This window comes from Dipodomys spectabilis, unplaced genomic scaffold (genome assembly GCF_019054845.1).
Source record: "Dipodomys spectabilis isolate Male_0828 unplaced genomic scaffold, ASM1905484v1 ptg000297l, whole genome shotgun sequence".
Classification (NCBI taxonomy): Eukaryota; Metazoa; Chordata; class Mammalia; order Rodentia; family Heteromyidae; genus Dipodomys; species Dipodomys spectabilis.
In genome coordinates, this window is record NW_024870974.1 from 4,436,553 (window position 1) to 4,455,865 (window position 19,313).

Below are 19,313 nucleotides of genomic sequence, written 5' to 3' on the forward strand. Positions count from 1 at the left end.
CCGATGATATGTAAGCCAGTGGAAAACCGGGGTCAGGACTGGGTATGCCCTACTGAGAATCAGGAGGGACTCCTGTTACTGAAGTGGAGTGCCCAGGCAGAAAAGGAGATATGAGAACAGCCTGAAAAGATATTGTAGAGCCCAGGTAGCATTGTAAACATTCACACATCTTTGTAGTATGGCAATAATGTTGGATATTTTTACATTAAGATTGCATTTTGAAATTTCAATGTCAGGAGCTTTTGTTTCATGCCTGTGATCCTAGCTACTCAGGAGGTTGAGATCTGAGGATCAGGCTTCCAATCTAGCTCAGGCAGAGACATCCTTGGTGCTCGTATCTCCAATTAACCAACAAAAGGCCCAAAGTAGAGCTGTGGCTCAAATGGAAGAGCCCCAGATTTGTGTGAACAAGTTCAGCGAGAGTACATGGCCCTGAGTTCAAGTCCCAGTGCTGACACACTGATTTAAAAAAAAAAATCAATGGGAAGATAAAATGGTATATTAAAAAAAAACAAGATTAGTGAATGGTGCCAATTAAATTATTTGGAATGCAATAGATCATAGTGAAATTGGAAAAGCCAGCCTTTTTAGCTTCAGTGAGTGATCCTCCTACCTCTGATTTCCCTGCAGCTAGGATGACAGACACAAACCACCACATGCAGCTTATTTGTTGCTATGAAAGTTTTGCTTTGTACCAGAGCTGGTCATAAACTATAGTCTTTTTAATCTCTGCCTCTCAAGTACCTGGGATTACAAGGGTAATATATATTGTCCAGCCTTTCTGTTCACTTTTGTAAGATGAAAATATGGTTGGCAGCATGATGAACATATTTCATATTGTGAAACTGTGGACTTGAAATGGTTTCACTGGTAAATTTTATGTATATTTTACCCTTTATTTTTTTAATTTTTTATTATAAAGATACTATACAGAGGGTTACAGTTACATGAGTATAGTAATGAGTACACTTTCTATTGAGCATTGTTACCCCCTCCATTGTTTTCCCCCTACCATCCCTTCCCTCCCTACCTTCCCCGAGGTTCTTTTTTTTTAATTGTGATTAAGTGATTACATAATTTCCCAAATTTCACAGTATTGTGGAATAATAATGCTCATTTAAAGTCACAAACTCATTCTAACTTTCCTGGAGCAAATTGGCTATCACAGTCTATAACATATAAAGGTGTACACATATATACCATACATGTGATCAGCAGCATGGGGATATTTAGTAGTAGTTCGACCATATGAGTGGAAGTTCTTTGTTTCTTAAGTCCTGTTAATTTTGTTGTATCACCTAACATTTTGCATTTAACATCCACTTATCAGGGAGACCATGTACTGTTTGTCTTTTTGCTCTTGGCTTACCTCACTCAACATGATTCCTGCTAGCTCCATCCATTTCCCTGCAAATGCCATTATTTTGTCATTTCTAATGGCTGCATAATATTCCATTGTGTATAGACACCACAATTTTTGGATCCATTCATCTGTGGTGGGGCATCTGGGTTGTTTCCATATCCTAGCTATTGTGAACAGTGCTGCAATAAACATGGAGGTGCATGTGTCCTTGTATATTGGTTCCTGTTGTTCAGGGTAGATGCCTAGAAGTGGTATGACTGGGTCGTAAGGGAGGTCAATCTTTAGCTTTCTAAGGACCCTCCAGACTGCTTTCTAAAGTGGTTGTATAAGTGTACATTCCCACCAGCAGTGTAATAGGGTTCCTCTTTCTCCACATCCCCTCTAGCATTTGTCGTTGGCTGATTTGTGGATGTGGGACATTCTGACTGGGGTCAGGTGGTATCTCAGGGTTGTCTTTATTTGCATTTCCTTCACCACCAGGGATGATGAACATTTCCTCATGTGTTTCTTTGCCATTTTTATTTCTTCATCTGAGAAGTCCCTCTTTAGTTCCCTTGCCCATTTAGTAATTGGTTTGTTAGGTTTGGGAGGGATTAGTTTCTTGAGTTCCCTATATATACTGGATATTAACCCTTTGTCTGATATATTGCTGGTAAATATTTTTTCCCAATTAGTTGGTTGTCTTTCTAGCTTGGTTGCGATAGATTTAGCTGTGCAGAGCTTTTTATTTTAAGGTAGTCCCATTTGTTGAGTCTCTCTCCAATTTGTTGTGACCCTGGGACTCTGTTCAGGAAGTTCCTTCCTGTGCCTATTAGTTCAAGTGTCTCTCTTACTCTGTCCTGCAGTAGTTTCAGAAATTCAGGTTTAATGTTAAGGTCTTTAATCCATTTTGAGTTGATGTTGGTGCATGGTGATAGGCTGGGGTCCACTTTTAGTTTTCTGCATGTGGCCGCCCAGTTTTCCCAGCACCAGTGGTTGAATATTTTACCCTTTAAAAATGGTGATGAAAAAAATATTTTAAAAAGTGGTGATGAGGTTGTAGGAATCATGTAGCGAGACTTTGAAGCAGAGACAAATAGAATAGACACATACAAGGTCTTCAAAGGCATATTCATTCTTTCCCTAAATTTAACATTGATTATAGTCATTGAAAAGAGAGAGAAAAATGCTTCAATGTCAGAAGAATCATGTTTTGCAATTCAAAATGTTTTGAGTTGGGTTTGGAGTGTAGGCAATTTAAACAAAATAGATCTCTTTTTGAAAAAAAAATTCTTATGGGAGTTATAAAACTCACATAGAAAGGAAGGCTTAACAATGAAGAGTTGAAGTCCAAATAGACTAAGCAGCATATGGAATTCAACTCTGTTCCACACTGGGTACTGGGATGACCTTCATAGTTGACTTCATCCTCTTCTCCCAGGCTGTGGCGGCTATACATCACAGGCTGCACACATGATGAATGTACTCAGCCTGGATCCTTTCTATCACATTCTGTGTACGCTGCCTCACATTTCCTGGCAAAAATGTTATTTCAAGGTAATGTGTATAATAAAAACGTTCTTCTAGTGTCAGAACAATATTACTTCTCCCGTGACAGTATCATTACAGTGGCATCTACACTGATGAATGCTCAGGTGCCAATTCAAATAGAGACATCTGTTGCAGGCAGGAACATTTGTAAGCCCCTTCTCATTCTTACAAAGTGTGAAGGCTAGAGTGACCTCCAGGTGGAATTCAACATAAAACATCAAAAGCATGGCTGAAGAAAAATGCCCTGATCCTAAGACAGGCTATCGTTTAGACAATGTTAACATTGTCTTTATTTCTTCGTATATAAAATTATACTCCTTTCCCTCTTTTTTCTAATACAGGTATATATATATATATATATATATATATATATATATATGTATATATATATATATATATATATATCACAAAGTTTACCATGTTAACTGTTAACTGTTTCTAACTGTGCAGTTCTGCAACATTTCCATCATTGATTATTGGCTAATCTATCTGCGAAACTTTCCCCCTTCACAAATGGAAACTCTGTCTCTTACACAACTATCCCCATGCTGTCTTCTCCTCCATCCTTAACATCTACCTCTACTCTTTGTCTCTCTCTATGCATCTGACTACTTGAAGTACATCATTTCAGTGTATCTTAAAACACTTGTATTTCTGTGCCTGGTTTATTTCAATTAGTATAATGTACTTTGTTGTTGTTGGTTGTGGGGCTCAAACTCAGGGCCTGAGTGCCATCCCTGAGCTGTTTGCTCAAGGATTAGGCCTCTACCACTTTAAGCCACAGCTCCACTTCTGGTTTTCTGGTCGCTAATTGGAGATAAGAATCTCATGGACTTTTCTACTCTGACTGGCCTTGAACCATGATCCTCAGATCTCAGCTTTCTGAGTAGTTAGGATTATAGGCATGAGCCACCTGCACTCATCAGCATGATGTGTTCAGTGTTTGTCTGCAATATCTCATGTATCAGAATCTCTTTACTTTTTCCAGGCATGGTGGTATGCACATGTAATCCCAGCTACACAAGAGCAGATATAGGAGGATCATGGTCTATGGCTGGCACCAGGAAAAAGCAAATCCCTAACAAAAATAAAACTAAAAGTTGGGTGTTGGTGGCTCATGACTGTAATCTTAGCTACTCAAGGGGCTGAGATCTTAGGATTGTGGTTCGAAGCCAGCTGGGACAGCAAAGTCTGTGAGACTCTTATCTCCAGTTAACCAGCAGAAAAAAGCCAGAAATGGTGCTGTAGCTCAAGTGGTAGAACATTAGCTTTGAGCAAAAGGAGCTCAGAGTCAGCACTTGGGCCCAGAGTTCAATAAAATAAAATAAAACTAAAGCAAAAAGAGTTGATTCAAACCCCAGCACTGTCACAAAAGTGACTGAGTAATAATCCAATGCATGTATATACCACATTTTGTTTTCAGAAGCATATGCTAAAATTTATTTTGAAAGTAGTTGATCATACATTTTTACTACAATTATGTTCATTGTAATCTTATAAAAGCCTAATAAGATCAACATTTTCAAGTATTTATTTTGCACCAATCTTTATACATAATCTGTAATCTTCCTCATAACCCCAACTATGTTCATTTTGCAGGTGGAAAAAGAGTAGAACATCCCCGTGATTCCCAGATTGTGCAGAAGAGCTGAGATTCAAAGCAGATGTGATTAGCACAGAATCTTGGCTCTTTTACTCCACCCTTAAACTGTACATTGCCATCACTGATAGTGCATCATGTGATAGGTGATAAGATAGGTATATAGTGAGACACAGAATTCACTTCTGTGTGACCTCAGCCAAGCCATTTGGTATCCCTAACTTCCTCACCTATGAAAGAGAAGGAAAGTAGCAATAGCAATGATAATAACAGCTCATAGTTTGAATGATCACTGCACACCAAATACTGAGCTTGACTTGTGCTGGATCTTCCCCTCCAAGCACTATAAGACAGACGTGTACTCCTTCCTCTTATGAATGAAAATAGCTGAAAAACCCAGGGCTGCAGTGATTTGCCCAGGGCTCACCATGGTAAGAGATGGGGCCAGATTCAAACCTGAGCTTGTGAGCTTCTAAACCTACATTTTAACCTTGCTGCTAGGAGGTTGTAAGAATTGAGATAAAGAATAAAAATCACTTTACTCAGTGTCTGACACATAGAAACCTCTCCAAAAAAAAAAAAAAAAAAGATGCCATTCGTTGCTTTTATGACTGTGATTTACTTGCCATTATTCTGTATCTGACTCTGAAAGGCTGTGCCTGACTCTCCTCTCTTTTCCTCTTTGGAAATGCCCCAAGGGCAAAGGAGAAAGATTAAGTGTCCATCAGGAAAGTACCCTTCTTGGCAGGAATAAGCACACAAACATCAAAGAGTGCTACAAAGCCAGTTCAGAGCCTGGCTTGATGGGCTCTGCTGTTACTAGACTCAACTCAAGTGCGATAGGGTTATTGCTTTTGCATGTTGTTTGGCACAGTATAATAATGCTTGAATTTAAAAATGGAATTCTCTTCCATTTACCCCAAAGCTAAATCACTGATGCAAATAAGTTTCAAGGAATTCACTAAAAATGTACTTCTCAAGAAAATTTAAAAGAAAGTAACCTAAATAGCTATAGCCTGTGGAAATACACAGTTTATCATTACTTTGAAAGATTCTGGATCCTCACTAATTAAGATGAAGATCCTGAGCTGATATTATTTCTCAGTGATGACAATCCAAACTCTATTTTGATAGTTCCAGTTAGTTCTATGGAAATATTACTTATCCCTTAATAAAGAAGTGCTGAAACTTAACATGTCTTACACCAACTTTAAGGTTTTGTTTAATACCTCGCTTAGTAACCCCTTTCTCACATTCACCTCTGTTCTCCCAACATTAGACTAAGAAGTTCCACGTGCTCCATTCCACATCTCTTTACCAAGCAACTTGCCCAGCCATGGAACTGGAGAACAGTGTAATATAACAGAAGCAGGCGTGAAAGAGAAGGTCTCTAAGTCATTCATAATTTTGTTGCTGCCACAAACATGTTCATTACTAAGCAAGAATCAATAAATACAAGAATTTCAGTCAATTTTGCCAATTCTCTAGTTTTTGAAGTTAAATTATATCTAACTTCATAACATTTTAAAATTACCTATTAGATTTGAATAGATACTGTGTTGTCTCTCCATGTCATAGTGAAGACAACAATATTCTTAGTGTCAGAAGGCTATAATCCAGTAGTTATCTTCAATAGCAAAATATCAACTGAACTCTGTATTGTAATTATGCTAATTTAACTAAACTCACCTAAATTGAGGGAATAGGAGCAAAAGAATATGCATGTGTTTCTGTGAAAATTGCTTTAATGTTTTAAAATAATTTGATAAAGTCAAATTGCCGAAATGCTGCTCCTTTATTAGGTGTTAAATAAGACTATTATAAGTGATTGAGTAGAGAATTAGTCTAGAAAGAGTCTGTAAACCAATCATTTTGCAATTTAAACTATCCATCAATATTTTAAAACTTGTGTACAGACATAATTAAAATACGCTGTAAGTGCTCTAAGAAGCACAGTCCAGCTTCGTGATCCTGCCCACCAGAGTTGTGACAAAAGTAACATCTGGAAGAGCTATCAAGAAGTGAAGAGAGAAGGGACTTACCAGCAACAGGAGTGGCACATCGGAGGGAGTAACACATTATAAAGTTTTGGCTACAAAACAAGATATGGAAAACAGCCTTGGTGTGCGGGGACGTCAAAGCATTAGAGGACGAGAAAAGATGATGAGTGGAGGGAACCTTTTAAGACACAGATTTCAAAGGCTTCATTAAGCAATCTGAGCTTTTGAAGGACAATGGATGTATTAGTAAGGTTTTTGTCACTGTGACAAAATACCTGACTTACATGAGATAAGGGTTTTGGAGGTTTGAGTCTGCCATCCACCAAGTCCATTGTTTCTGAGCCTATGGCAAGGCTAAGCATTGTAACTGAAGGCAGCGATGGGGCAGTGCTGCTCATCTCATGGCAGCTGCAATGCAGACAGAGAAAGATGGAAGGGAGCCAGGGACAAGAGATCTCTCAAAGACCTCAGTGACAATTCCATCCGCTTACCACTATCTTTTTTAAATGCTGTCAAATTATTGAGCTATCAATGGATTAATCCATTGGGGATGTCAGGGAGGTCAGAGTCCTCTTGATCCCATCACCTCCCAATGATTGGATCTGCTGGAAGGGGTCTAAGTCTTTGGAGGGACTACTGCATATTCAAGTCATTATACTGGTAAGTAAATGACACATTTTTTTTAATATAAAAACTGATATGACCAGATTCTCTTAGCAAGATCACTTTGGCATCTGTGGGACCATATTCAGGATGGGAAGCAAAGAGCAAGGATGAGGGTAGAAGTAGCCATTTACTTGGACAGCTGCTAAGGAGATAAAGAAGTAAGGAGTAAAGGACAAGGGGAGTCAGTGATTCTCCGATTTCTGAGTTGGTTAACTGGGTCATGGTGTCATGCAAACTAATGGAGACCACTGGGAAAGACTGAGGAGAAAAGGTGATGAGACTTAACCAGTGCTATCTTTTATATAGAATAAAAGTAATTTCTAGAGAGAGTAAGTCTCTTAAGTAGCAGCCTGAAATTGAGGGCATTGAATGCACCCTGCCTTGTCTCAGTCAGGCCCTACTTCTATGCATACAGGGCAAACACCTACTCATAATTCAATCTAGAATTTGATTCCAGTAAGATGGTCACCCACCACTCAGATATATTATAAATGTTCTTTCATTCCATGCTACCCCCCCTAGAAACCTCCCTCTCTCCCCCCAAAACCTTGGCTTCGCAATGTATTGAACCCTACTGACACGTTTCACACAGTAAAATCTTTTTTTTTTTGTATCAATTTCAATGGAAATGTGACCCACAGAAAGATGAATGGAGCAGGCCTTCTGTGAAATAGGTTGAAAATAATTACATGTCAGGCAGGCTTTGGAGAAAAGCCAGTGAGGTATTAAGTGAGAATGTGGAAGGAGCAGAGCCTCCACTGCTCAGGATTTGAAGGGCTCAAACACTGGGGTAAGGGAATGTTTTATCCTCATTTGAAAGGTATGTGATTTATTTTCTCTGACTGTTAATTGCTGCCGAAAGTAGAGAAGTGGATTTCAAAAAAGGAATTCAACAAAGCTTACCTGGCTTGAGAAATACTTAAGTGGCATTTGGTTTGAATTTACAGGCTCCCAGCAGTGATCAGCATAGTACAAGAAGAACAATTAGGAGTTAACTAAATGGCTATTTTCTGGAAATGTCTTTATTCACAGTCCTTAGCTGGAGAAGATGAGTGGGATAAAAAAAAAAAGACAGATTCTAAGTCCTGAATAGAATGGGAAATTAACATGGGAAACCTTCCCAGTTAGTTGATTTTATTTTTGTTGTAAATTGTCCCATTGCTGAGAATGAGGAACTTTAGTTAGATGAGACATACTCATTATAGCCCTTTGCTCATTATGCAATGAATATTTTTGAGTCCTCACTGTGGCAGTCAGTGGTTCTTAACCCCATAGTTTTACCCCTCTTTTCAGGCAGTATTTGGAAATGTTCACTTTTCTGTGTATGTGCTGTCCTGGGCTCTGTCTCTGGGCATGTTTTGCTCAAGGCTAGCCACAGCTCCACTTTGAGCTTTTTAGTAGTTATTTGGAGATAAGAGTCCTCCAGACTTTCCTGCCCAGGCTAGCTTTGAACGGTAATCCTCAGATCCCAGCCTCATGAGTAGCTAGGATTGCAGGCAGGAGCCACTGGTATCATGCTTAGAATCATTCTTGATGGTTATCACTAAGTGGTGGGAGGAAGGACTATTAGCAACTAGTGGATAGAGAAAGAACAGATATTCTGCTAATTCCCTAAAAGGCACAGGATGACAGAGAATTATCTAGCCAAAATAGAAGTCATGCTCAAGTTGAGAAATGGTGTTCTGGTATTAGCAATACAATGAAATGTCTTTTAGTGATGAAAGAGATACAATAAAACAATGAATGAAAAAATGTATGACACACTCAACAGTGCTAAGACACTGTGACATAAATGTTTGGCACACTCAATAGTGCTAAGGCACTGTGACTAAGTGAAGCAGGGGTCTCACTAAGAAGGTGGATTTTGAGCAGAATTGTGCAGAGAAGGTAGTCTTGATTCTGTCATAGTCATAGGGCTAATGTCAACTTCTTTTACTTTTTTAGTCATGCAAAGAGAAGACTGTTAAACTAGTTACCAACAGGATGAAGAGAACTAGACAAATTAAGAGGAATTTTGGAAATAAAATTGGCATGAACTCATCATTAAAGTAAGGGTAAAATAGACACTCAGTCAAAGCTGATTGTTTCATTCAAAGACAAATTGGAGTCTGGCATTGGTGGTTCAAACCCGTAATCTTAGCTCAGGAAGCTGAGAGCTGACGATTACAGTTTGAATCCAGCCTGGACAGGAAACTCTGTGTGACTCTTATCTCCAATTAACTACCAAAAGAAAAAAAAAAAAAAAGAGAGACAAAATCCAGAATTGGAGCTGTAGCTCAATGGTAGAGTGCTAACCTTGAGCAAAAAGCTGAGGGACAGTGAGTGCTCAAGCCCCCAGTTCAAGCCCCCAGGCTACACACACACACACACACACACACACACACACACAATTTAGAAGAAACTTTTAAGCAGAGAAAAGAACTAATACAAAGGTCAGGAAGTGGGAACAAATTTAATATAAACTCTTGAATGTTAAGTATAGTAAATTGTTTATTTTTATCTAGGTAGGAAACATGTTCTAATTCCTAAGAGGAATCAGAGTATTTCCTTGGATAAAATCTTTTTGGCATACAGAGAGATATACAATATCTTCATCAACCATTTCACAACAAACACAGAATCAGAAATCGGCGATCACTTTTTGTTGTGGCATTAGAGACCTATCATTATGAAGCATTCAGGAAAAACCATTTCTGTGAGGAGCTACTGTGACACAAATACTTAGATGTGCAGCTAGATGGCATGACCTTTCTGTTTTCTTCCGTAGGTAACAGCTGGATGCCAGCTTGATAAGTTTTCATTCTTTATCAAACTGCCTAAGTGCGAGCATCCTGGAGTATACATTTCTTCTCTGATTTAAGAAATTACAATACCTTTGAACAAAGGCTTTTAATTACAATGTTATATTACCCTGATACATTTAAGTTACAACTCACAATTACAGCTGACTTTCATATAATTCTATTGAAATATTGTCCACCCATAAAAAGAGCTTCTTGTTTTCAGTATATAACTCTATTCTTTCCATTGGTAACTGTAGTATGCCTTCCCATGTCTGCAGTACATTTTCAACTTATATATACATGTAGAGAGACAACTATATATGTTTCTCTCTATATAATTGTATTGAGATACAAATAGATGACACAGGTATAAAAGTGAAGAAGACCATCAAGATACTCAGTGAAATGGAAATAAAGATCATTAAGCTATTATTATAGGGCAAATAAATTAATTTTGTAACCTAATAACCAAAAAGAATTTATTGATCCACAACACATTTATAACAATTTGAAAGATTGGGTATTTCAAAGTGAAAACCTTTTCCACAGTAATGGAATGTCATCATATAGCAAGACCTGTAGAGCAATCACCAAATTCATATTAGTAAACCATACTTATAAAATGCCCACTGAAACACTTAATTAGATGCATTCTGTTTTACAAAGGTTTAAAATTGGACTCCAAATCCAAGCTCTACCACCTGTTTTTTTCAACTGTAAAACCTGAACTGAAAAGGTGTTGAAATTCAGTAGCTATACATGAAGTCCCTGGCTAGTCCAGTCCCTGAAATGAGATAACATTAATTCTCTCCTCCTTCCCCTTTCTTTTGGATTTTCTTTTTTAGGTCTAAGACTGGGACTCTAATTTTGTACCTGATCCTTTTGCCCAATAGCTGGTACTCTACCAACTGAGCCATGCCAGCAACCCCAAAAAGGGTCAATTTCCCTTTGGATCTAGTAGGAGGGGCTGAACACCAATAACCCCAAACTAACCATTGCTGCCTTTCAGTGGGACCTGAGCAATGCCACAAGTACAACCTATGCTTACCTGTTTAAACGGCTAAATAAAACGTGATATACCCTTATGTCTTGACTCATCTGTATTCATAACAATCTGGAAGGTAAGCTCTAGTTTAGAGTTCTCAGATCCCTGAGCGTTTCATGACAAAACTCAGCCAGGGCCATGGAGTATACTCCACTCTGTCCAGCGTTGAAGGGTGGAATCTTACTCTTTCTTCTATCAACCCAAAGGGAGCTTTGTATGCATGGTGAACATCTAGTAAGACCCAGCTTCAGAAACACCCTACAACCAATTGCCCCTTAGGCCTAAAAATACACACAGCTGTAGCTACTGTCTGTCCTAGGAGAACAGATTGGGAACAGTTCCAAGCAGGCCTTGAGCCAGTTTTGAGATCTGTGAAACAGAAAATTCCAAGTACCTGATATAATCTAGAAGTAGGGCTAGGAGGCCCAAGCAGGAAGTGACCTTGATCTCAAGGACTCCTCAACTCCTTAGGAAAAGATTTCAGAGGGACCATCTAAAGGCCACTAAGTCTGATATTACATACAGTTAAGCAATTCTTGTGGTAATTCCGCTCTCACCAGAAAATCAAAACCCACAAAAGTACAGAAGTCAATATGATTATGACCATCATGGAAAACAGTTCCATAAATGGAGGCATTCTTTTATTTCCTGTATCAACAGAAACTAAGGAGAATGTGGTTTGAGTGCTTTTCTCTTACTTGACTTTCCCCCAACACTTATTTTAAAAGACATTTCTAGTTATGCCTGGCACATGCATGCTCTCTCTTTTATGCTAGACTTCTCTCCTTTTCTTTCATCCTGACTTCTCTCCTGACTTCTCATTTTATGTTGTGGACTTTTTATTTATCTTGTGAACTTTTTTAAAAAAGCACAATTTGAATTTATATCTGCCACTTTCAAGAAAGTCACATCTAAAATCACATCAAACACAGGAGGAGGAATTTTGTCAATTACAATGTGGTCATAGTAGAATAGCTAAAAACTTTATTTCGATGACTCACATTTTAACACAAATGATTCTCTTGAAGACTGCAAGTTACCTTTATTACTTAAAAAGAAGGAAATTAACATATCTTGCGTCTCTTTGGTTTTTATGCATGAGTGAGCCAGAACCTACTTAAAATGCTTTGACTTTCATAAAGATTTGCCCTTCAAATCATGACACACATCTATTTGTACAGGTGTCACATTACTGGCTCAGGTAATTCGCATTTACTAAATAGTGTTTGGAGGCAGGTAAAAGGAATAGACTACTCAATACTCAAATAACAGGCAGCTATGAAAAAGGCTTGGCAGTGAATAGAGAGTTGAACAAATGGTTTTATTCTGCTCTGCATTAGGGCTTGAGCAAAAACCATCACATCTTCCAGTATTGTTAGCTCATATTAGATTGTCCTTATTCTTTTATTTTTTTTAAAAAAACATTATAAATGGTATGGTCTCTTATGGTTCTTGTTTAACTTTTTAGTGGAGTTTTTTGTTCTCATATTGCACAATATGTGATTCTGTGTAACGTTCTTGCCTTCAGGTAATTTGTAATCATCCCAATGCGGGGGGAGGGGAGGGAACCTTTAGGATTTCATAAGATAACCAATCAATTCTTTCTCAATAAAGGTGAAATGAAGTTTGTAAAAGGAAAATAATAGGCACTACATTTATGATATTGCCTGAAGATTTTTTTTGTTTGTCTGTTAGACTGGAGAATGAACTCAGGACCTCATACTTGCTTGGCTTGGTTGCTATGTTGCTGGTCTGCCACTTGAGTGGCATATGCAGTCCTGCATTTTGTTCTTGTTTTTGTTAGTTTGCTTCTTTTTACTTGTTTTTGCCAGTCCTGGGGCTTGAACTTTGGGTTAGGGCACTCACTGTCCCTGTGTTCCTTTTTGCTCAAGGCTAGAACTCTACACATGAGCCACAGTGCCACATCTGGTATTTTCTGTGATTAATTGGAGATAAGAGTCTCACCGACTTTCCTGAGAGGGCTGGCTTTGAACTGCAATTCTCAGATTTCTGCTCCCAAGTAGGTAAGATTACAGGTGTGAGCCACCAATGTCCAGCTCCCCTTTTGCTGATATTTTGGAGATGGAGTATATTAAATTTTTCTGCCTGGGCTAGGCTTTAAACTTTGATCCTCTAGACCTCAATCACTTGAGTAGTAAGGATTACAGGCATGAACTACCTGCAGTTGGCTTTTAACTGGTATTTTTTTTACTTGTTTTAATAACACTTTATTCATTCACTTTCATTCTTGCTCTTGGTGATTGATTAGCATACATATATTAAAATGAGTAAAAAATGACTTAGTATGTTCATAGAGAATCAAAGTAACTGACCCATTATCTTGACCAAGGATGTTACCATAAAAATATATCATAGTTTCTGTGCCTTAAACCGCCTTGGGAAGTCCAGGATGATGGTCCTGTCAGATTTGGTTCCTGGTTTATGAATGTTCATATCCATAGAACACATAGCAGATAAGATTTTTTTTAATATTTTCTTATAAAGACACCAATTCTCTTCATGAAGGCTTGACTCTCAGGACCTCATTACCTTCCAAAGGTTATACTTCTAAATACCATCACACTGGAAATTAAGTTTCAACTGAAAATTTTGTTGGGAAAGACAAACATTCAGATCATAGTGCCCAGATGAGAGGTAAACCGCCATATCCATAATATCTAACATGTACAGTTTTTAGAATTTTTTATAAAAAGTATAGTTATATATTGTGTACAACTATCTATATTATATCTATATTGTATAGCGAGGTGTATACATCCATTTACACTTTTATATAAGCTGTGCACATTTGAATTGAAGAATTTACATGCCTAATCATATACAAAATCCTTCTCCAGTTTCTACAACTTCCTTACTTAGATAATCTCTGACCCCGGTAGAAAGGTGATAAGACACTCAGCTAGCTTGGAAACTAGAATGATGTAGGCCCTTGCAGTGAATGGAAGAAAAAGATTGAACTGAGGAATAGCCATGTGCACCCTGGAATGTCATCTGTGATGAAAAAGACTTGTCAGATTCAGTTATTATATGGGCAATACTATGTTTAATTTTTTAGTGAAGAACACAATTATTAGTGGAGACCTGTGTCCAGCTAACCAGGAAAAAGCTGGACTAGAGGACTAGAGGCATGGTTCAAATGGTAGAGTGCCAGATGTGAGCAAGCAAGCTAAGTGAGAGTATGAGGCCTTGAGTTCAAATCCCAGTACTAGCACACACACACACACACACACACACACACACACACACAGAGTTACTGAGTCTTACTAAACATGCACAAAATGGAGCAGTTAACAAGACAGTCCTTTTTCATAATATATGCAAACAGTAAGAGAGATGAGAGTTAATATAGGCAAAATAAGGGAACAACATAATTTCAGACTAAGTACAGTAAAGTTAAAACGTCCTTTCCTTCCAGTCTGTACCTTCTAGCCATACACAACTTATCACCTGTTAAAGACCTAACTGCTTTCTCCACCCAATCTTCCTGTGGAACTGCTGATGCTGCCTCTATTTCTATCATGCCACTTGATTGCATTTATTTGTTTTGAAGATGACATAGGTCTTTGACATGATAGTGGTCCTTATGGAGGCCACACAGCAAACCCAGAGAACTGACTGTTTTGAACGCTCATCAGAAAAATGCCTTTATTGTTGCCAAAGTATCTGTAGTAGTTAGTCTTAAAACTCTCTTAGGAATTAGATCTCACACTTAGATTTTACTGAATTACAACTACAAAACATTACTTATCAGGAGGCCAGCTAAATTTACAGCTATTACACTCTCTGGCTATTTCTTGTAAGCACAAATGTTTCTAGGAACATGGGTAAATTCCTGAGTCTTCCTTCAACTCTCAATAGCAGAACTCAGCAGAAGATAAGATATCCATAAGTCAAATGGAAATATATACTTTTGCAAAGTAACCAACACTACCTGCTGTAGTGTAGCCATAGACAAAATTTTTTAAGGTAAGCTTAGGAAGAGGAACAAAACTTCCTGAGTTGCAAAAATTATTTCCTATGTTCAGTTTCTAATGGAAACTGAACCAAAAAGATATTGAATTAGCAAAACAAACATGTCATTGGGATAAAGCAGTGGACCCCTATTGAATTTCTGTAGGTAGTTTATCAAAACAGAAACAAAAAAGTTGAAAAAAGATGTACAAAGTATGTGAAGATAAGTTATCCAGGGCACTCCTTGTTCTATTATTATGGTATGCCTTATTTCTAACACTGGAAGTTGCTACTATTTACTGAACATATAACAAGTGTCAGTCAATACACTAGATATTTCAGGTATTTATCTACTTTTATTCTTCCAGCAACATTATAGGGCATCATCAGTTTCATGTTTGCAGATAGGGATATTGGGGCTCAGAAAGTTTATGGAATTTGCTCAAAGTCTTGAGTTGGTAGTAGGCTAAAGAGTCAGAATTGCAAAGCAAATGTGTGTGATTTAAAATTCTGCATTCTTTCCAATATTGTCCTGACAGAAATTAAATTCAGAAATCAAACATCATCCTTCCTCATTAAAAACAAATTCTTTTCATATAAGACTAACTGCAATTTAATGCTGAACAACAGATCCTTTTTTAAAAAAAATTATCCACTAGTTATAATTTTTAGAGATTTAATTTAAATGCATTTATCTCTCGTAATTAAGTTGCATAGCCAAATTTAAACTGATTTTTCAGTAAAGTGATCTACTGAGTACAAGCATGTCCCACTGGTTTTTCTAATCTCATTAGGGTTTAAATCCAGGTAGAAAGCTCTTGGTGGGATGAGGGGGTTCAACACACATTGAGTTCAAAAACAGGAGAGGCTGGATACAGAGGATTACATGGGTGGTGCTGATGTTGTCAACATTAAGATGAGTTTTACCACAGCAAATGAACTTTAGGAGGAAGGGTCATTGGAAAAAGAGAAATTCAGAGCCTGAGACAGAGGACATGTTTTAGTAGCTATCTCCTCAAAATCCTTTCAACATATACATGCTAAACATCTCTTCCCATATTTGGGTGTTGATTGAATTAGCTCTAAGGGTCTGATCATCTAAATGACTTTCAGCAAATTCTCTTATGCTATCTCACTCACGATGCCATTATTTATTCGTCACAGACACGAATATATCCCCATTTACGAGAACCACAATCACAACTCAGTACAATTACCTACATAGATCTTATGGTGTGACATTTTGCATCTGTTTATATATGATCATTTCTACATCATTGGCTATCTAGTTCTTCCCACTTTTTAAGTTGGGTGGGGACGGGAAAAGAAAGAGGAAGGTAGAAGGAAAAAATATTAGCCTCAGTAGAGAAAAGCTAATAATATGAAGAAATCTTCAGAGTTGCCTCTGACAATTGATCCACATAGTAAATTTTTTCCTTGTTACTTATGAATCATATTTAACTTTGTTTTCTTATTCCAAGGGAAGAGGGAGTCATATTTGATTTTTCTCCTCTGCCTTAAGTGTTTTCTTTGCAGATAGGGGAGACTAAAATTGAAGCTGGGAGTGCAGCAATTGGGGCCAGTTGGTTTTTCTTTGGTTACCTTGTAATTTCTGGTTGTATTCGGTCCTGTCAGACTGGCTTCTCCTCAAAGTACCAGAGTGGTCCCCAGAGACACCGCTCTCCACCACAGTGTCAGTCTTCCTTCTCTCCAGCATATACAGTCTGGACCTCAAGAAGGTCAGATTTTTCTTCTTGAGGCCCACATTTTCTTTCCCAGTGGCTTCTTTGGGCTCCATGTAAGGCAATGACAAGCTTCAGAGATGTGCTGGTAATGCTGATTGCTAAGGTGCCTCTGAGTGCGAGTTAAAGCCACTGGAGTGAGGACTTGAACTGCTCCCCTTCTAACTAAACAGCTTTACTGCAAGCTCACCTGGCTGCCACAGCCACCTCTGTGGAGTCCCAGAGCTCCACCCCTATGAGGTCATGATTTTTTTTTCTACCTAGAATCCAACAGGGAAGTTGCCACCTGTTACCTGAGAGACTTACAGCCCGAGTTAGGCAAAGCAGGGACCGTGGTGTCACATGCTACTGAAGCAAACAAGAGTCCCATTGTGTGGGGCTGGGGGTGGGGGGTAAGCAAGGAGGAAGAAGGACACATAGTCTAACCTGCAGCTCGTAGGTTGAATGCATGCCTAAGGGTGTGTACAGGTGCGCTCTCTGGGGACACTGTGTTGTGGTCTGTTGCCTGGAGGCAGAAAAGGCGCATGTGTGTGGCTTCTGGCTGGTCATTCACCTGTGACCCCCTGGAGTCAGTGTGGGACTATGAGAATTTGTGTTAGCACAGTAATGAGTTTAGAATCGTTCCAATGTTTCGACACGGACCTTTCAGTCCATGTAATGCTGCTGCTTTTCAACCCTGAGCATTTCATTTATTTACTAAAAATACGTGGGCCACACCCTGGTTGGCCTTCCTGAGAAAATAAATACTGACATTTAAGAGTGATCTGGGAACAGGTGCAAGAAGCGGAGGGCAATGCCCAGAGAGTTCTAGAATCTTTTCAGTATCTTAGTCCTCACATGCTCTTCTTTGAAATCACTCCTTTCATGGTCCCAAAGGAGGCCTTCTGTGTCTAGCTCCTTCTGTATCTCAGGTCCCAGGAAAAGAACTCAGAGGCTGAGTCGGTGTCTGATTTTTCTTAGATCTTTCCCCTGTGCCCTTTGCAGATATCTTGCCAGAAAAGGGCAGCTCACTTTGGGAAAGGGGAGGAAAAGTGGTTGAAATTGAGGCAGGTGAAGGGCTGGGTGACTGAAGGGAGAAAGGCAAATAGTGAGTGTTTTATTAATTTTTTGAAGTTGTTTTTCCTTGTGTTTACTGGGATTCTCCAGGGAGAAATGTTCATCAGCTCTGGGAATGTACAGAGTGCTTTTTAAGCCCTCGTTAAGGAAGAGAGAAACTCTAAGGAGGAAAATAGATTCTCTTCTGTTGTAAAAGGACTGGTCCAAATTCACCTTTGTACTGCCCATTTTGAATCTAGCTTAACTCTTGTTAGAGTGAGATTTACAAATGAAGAAGTAAGAGACAAAAAACCATTTCCCCAACTCAGGATGTGTAGGTGAAATTAAATTTACATAATTACCTAAAAAGATTAATGATAAATAGCTAGCCACTATAAAGACATCTATATACAACTTGGCATGTTGAATAACTATTTAATATAATTGACATCTTATTCAAACAAGCCCTCCCAGATACATTTAATAAATACTTTTTTTTCTGGTCCTGGAGCTTAAACTCTGGACCTGGACCTGGACATTGTCCCTGGTCTCCTCTTGTTCAAGGCTAGCACTCTACTACTTGAGTCACAGAGCCACTTCTGGATTTTTCTGTGATCAATTGGAAATAAGAGTCTCATGGACTGTCCTGCCTGGGCTGGCTTTGAACCACAATCTTCAGATCTCAGCCTCCTGAGAAGCAATGATTACAAGAGTGAACCACTAGTGCCTTTAAAAGCAATACTCACCACAAAGACACAAAATAAGATTGTTTAGTTTATGCTAAAATGTCTAATTGCTTTCTAATATTACATATGTACGTTTACTTGTTAACTAGCAGAATCATATCATTTAATATAAGACCACAACAAAAATTGGTCAGTTGAAACTTGAAGATTTATGGGAAATAGGAGGTTTAGAGACACATACTTAGAAAGTTTGCCAGTGGCCCACGAAACCCAGATAGAAACCTAATAAAACCAAATGGATATCATTTGTCAAGGTTTTACACATGCAAGCTGTTTAAGAAATACAGAACTACTGTAATAAATGGATTTTTTTATCTTGGAAAAAGTCTTGGAATTTGGTAGAGAAGGTTGTGATGTATGAGTTACTGAGACATGGTGAGAGAAGCATTTGAATCAGAGAGGAATATATAACACCAGATAGGGGTGAATATGGCTCAGAGCACAAGGATTGAGCTGAGGTCACTCACCTCAGCTGAGTAAGGGTGAGTGAGGTGAGTGACAGAGTGTATGTCTGAGTTTTCTGTATTCCAGTGTGACCAAATGATCTAGATACACGTTTCTACATTCTAGTCACACGTTTACAGCGAACACATTCACCCACAAGCAAATGTGAAAATGTGTTATCTTTTGACAGTTCCCTAATACATTGATCTCAGTGGAATAGGGAAGGGCTGGGAACGTGGCTCAGTCGTACAGTGCTGGCATGAAGCGCTGGGTTCTATTCCTCAGTACCTCATAAACAGAAAAAGCTGTTAGTGGTGCTGTGGCTCAAGTGATAGAGTGCTAGCCTTGAACAAAAGAAGCTCAGGGACAGTGCCCAGGCCCTGAGTT

At 38.5% G+C, this 19,313-nt stretch overlaps 1 protein-coding gene across 1 annotated transcript in view; it reads right to left on the reverse strand.

Annotated features, from left to right (window-relative positions):
- The window catches only part of Arhgef38 (Rho guanine nucleotide exchange factor 38), a 90,377-nt gene extending 73,538 nt beyond the window's left edge, over positions 1–16,839 (reverse strand). Inside the window, exon 1 of the mRNA XM_042701809.1 lies at positions 16,562–16,839. Coding sequence (XP_042557743.1) covers positions 16,562–16,757 — 196 coding nt within the window. The 5' untranslated portion in view covers positions 16,758–16,839. The remainder of the gene's footprint in view (positions 1–16,561) is intronic.
- Positions 16,840–19,313: the final 2,474 nt, after the last annotated feature.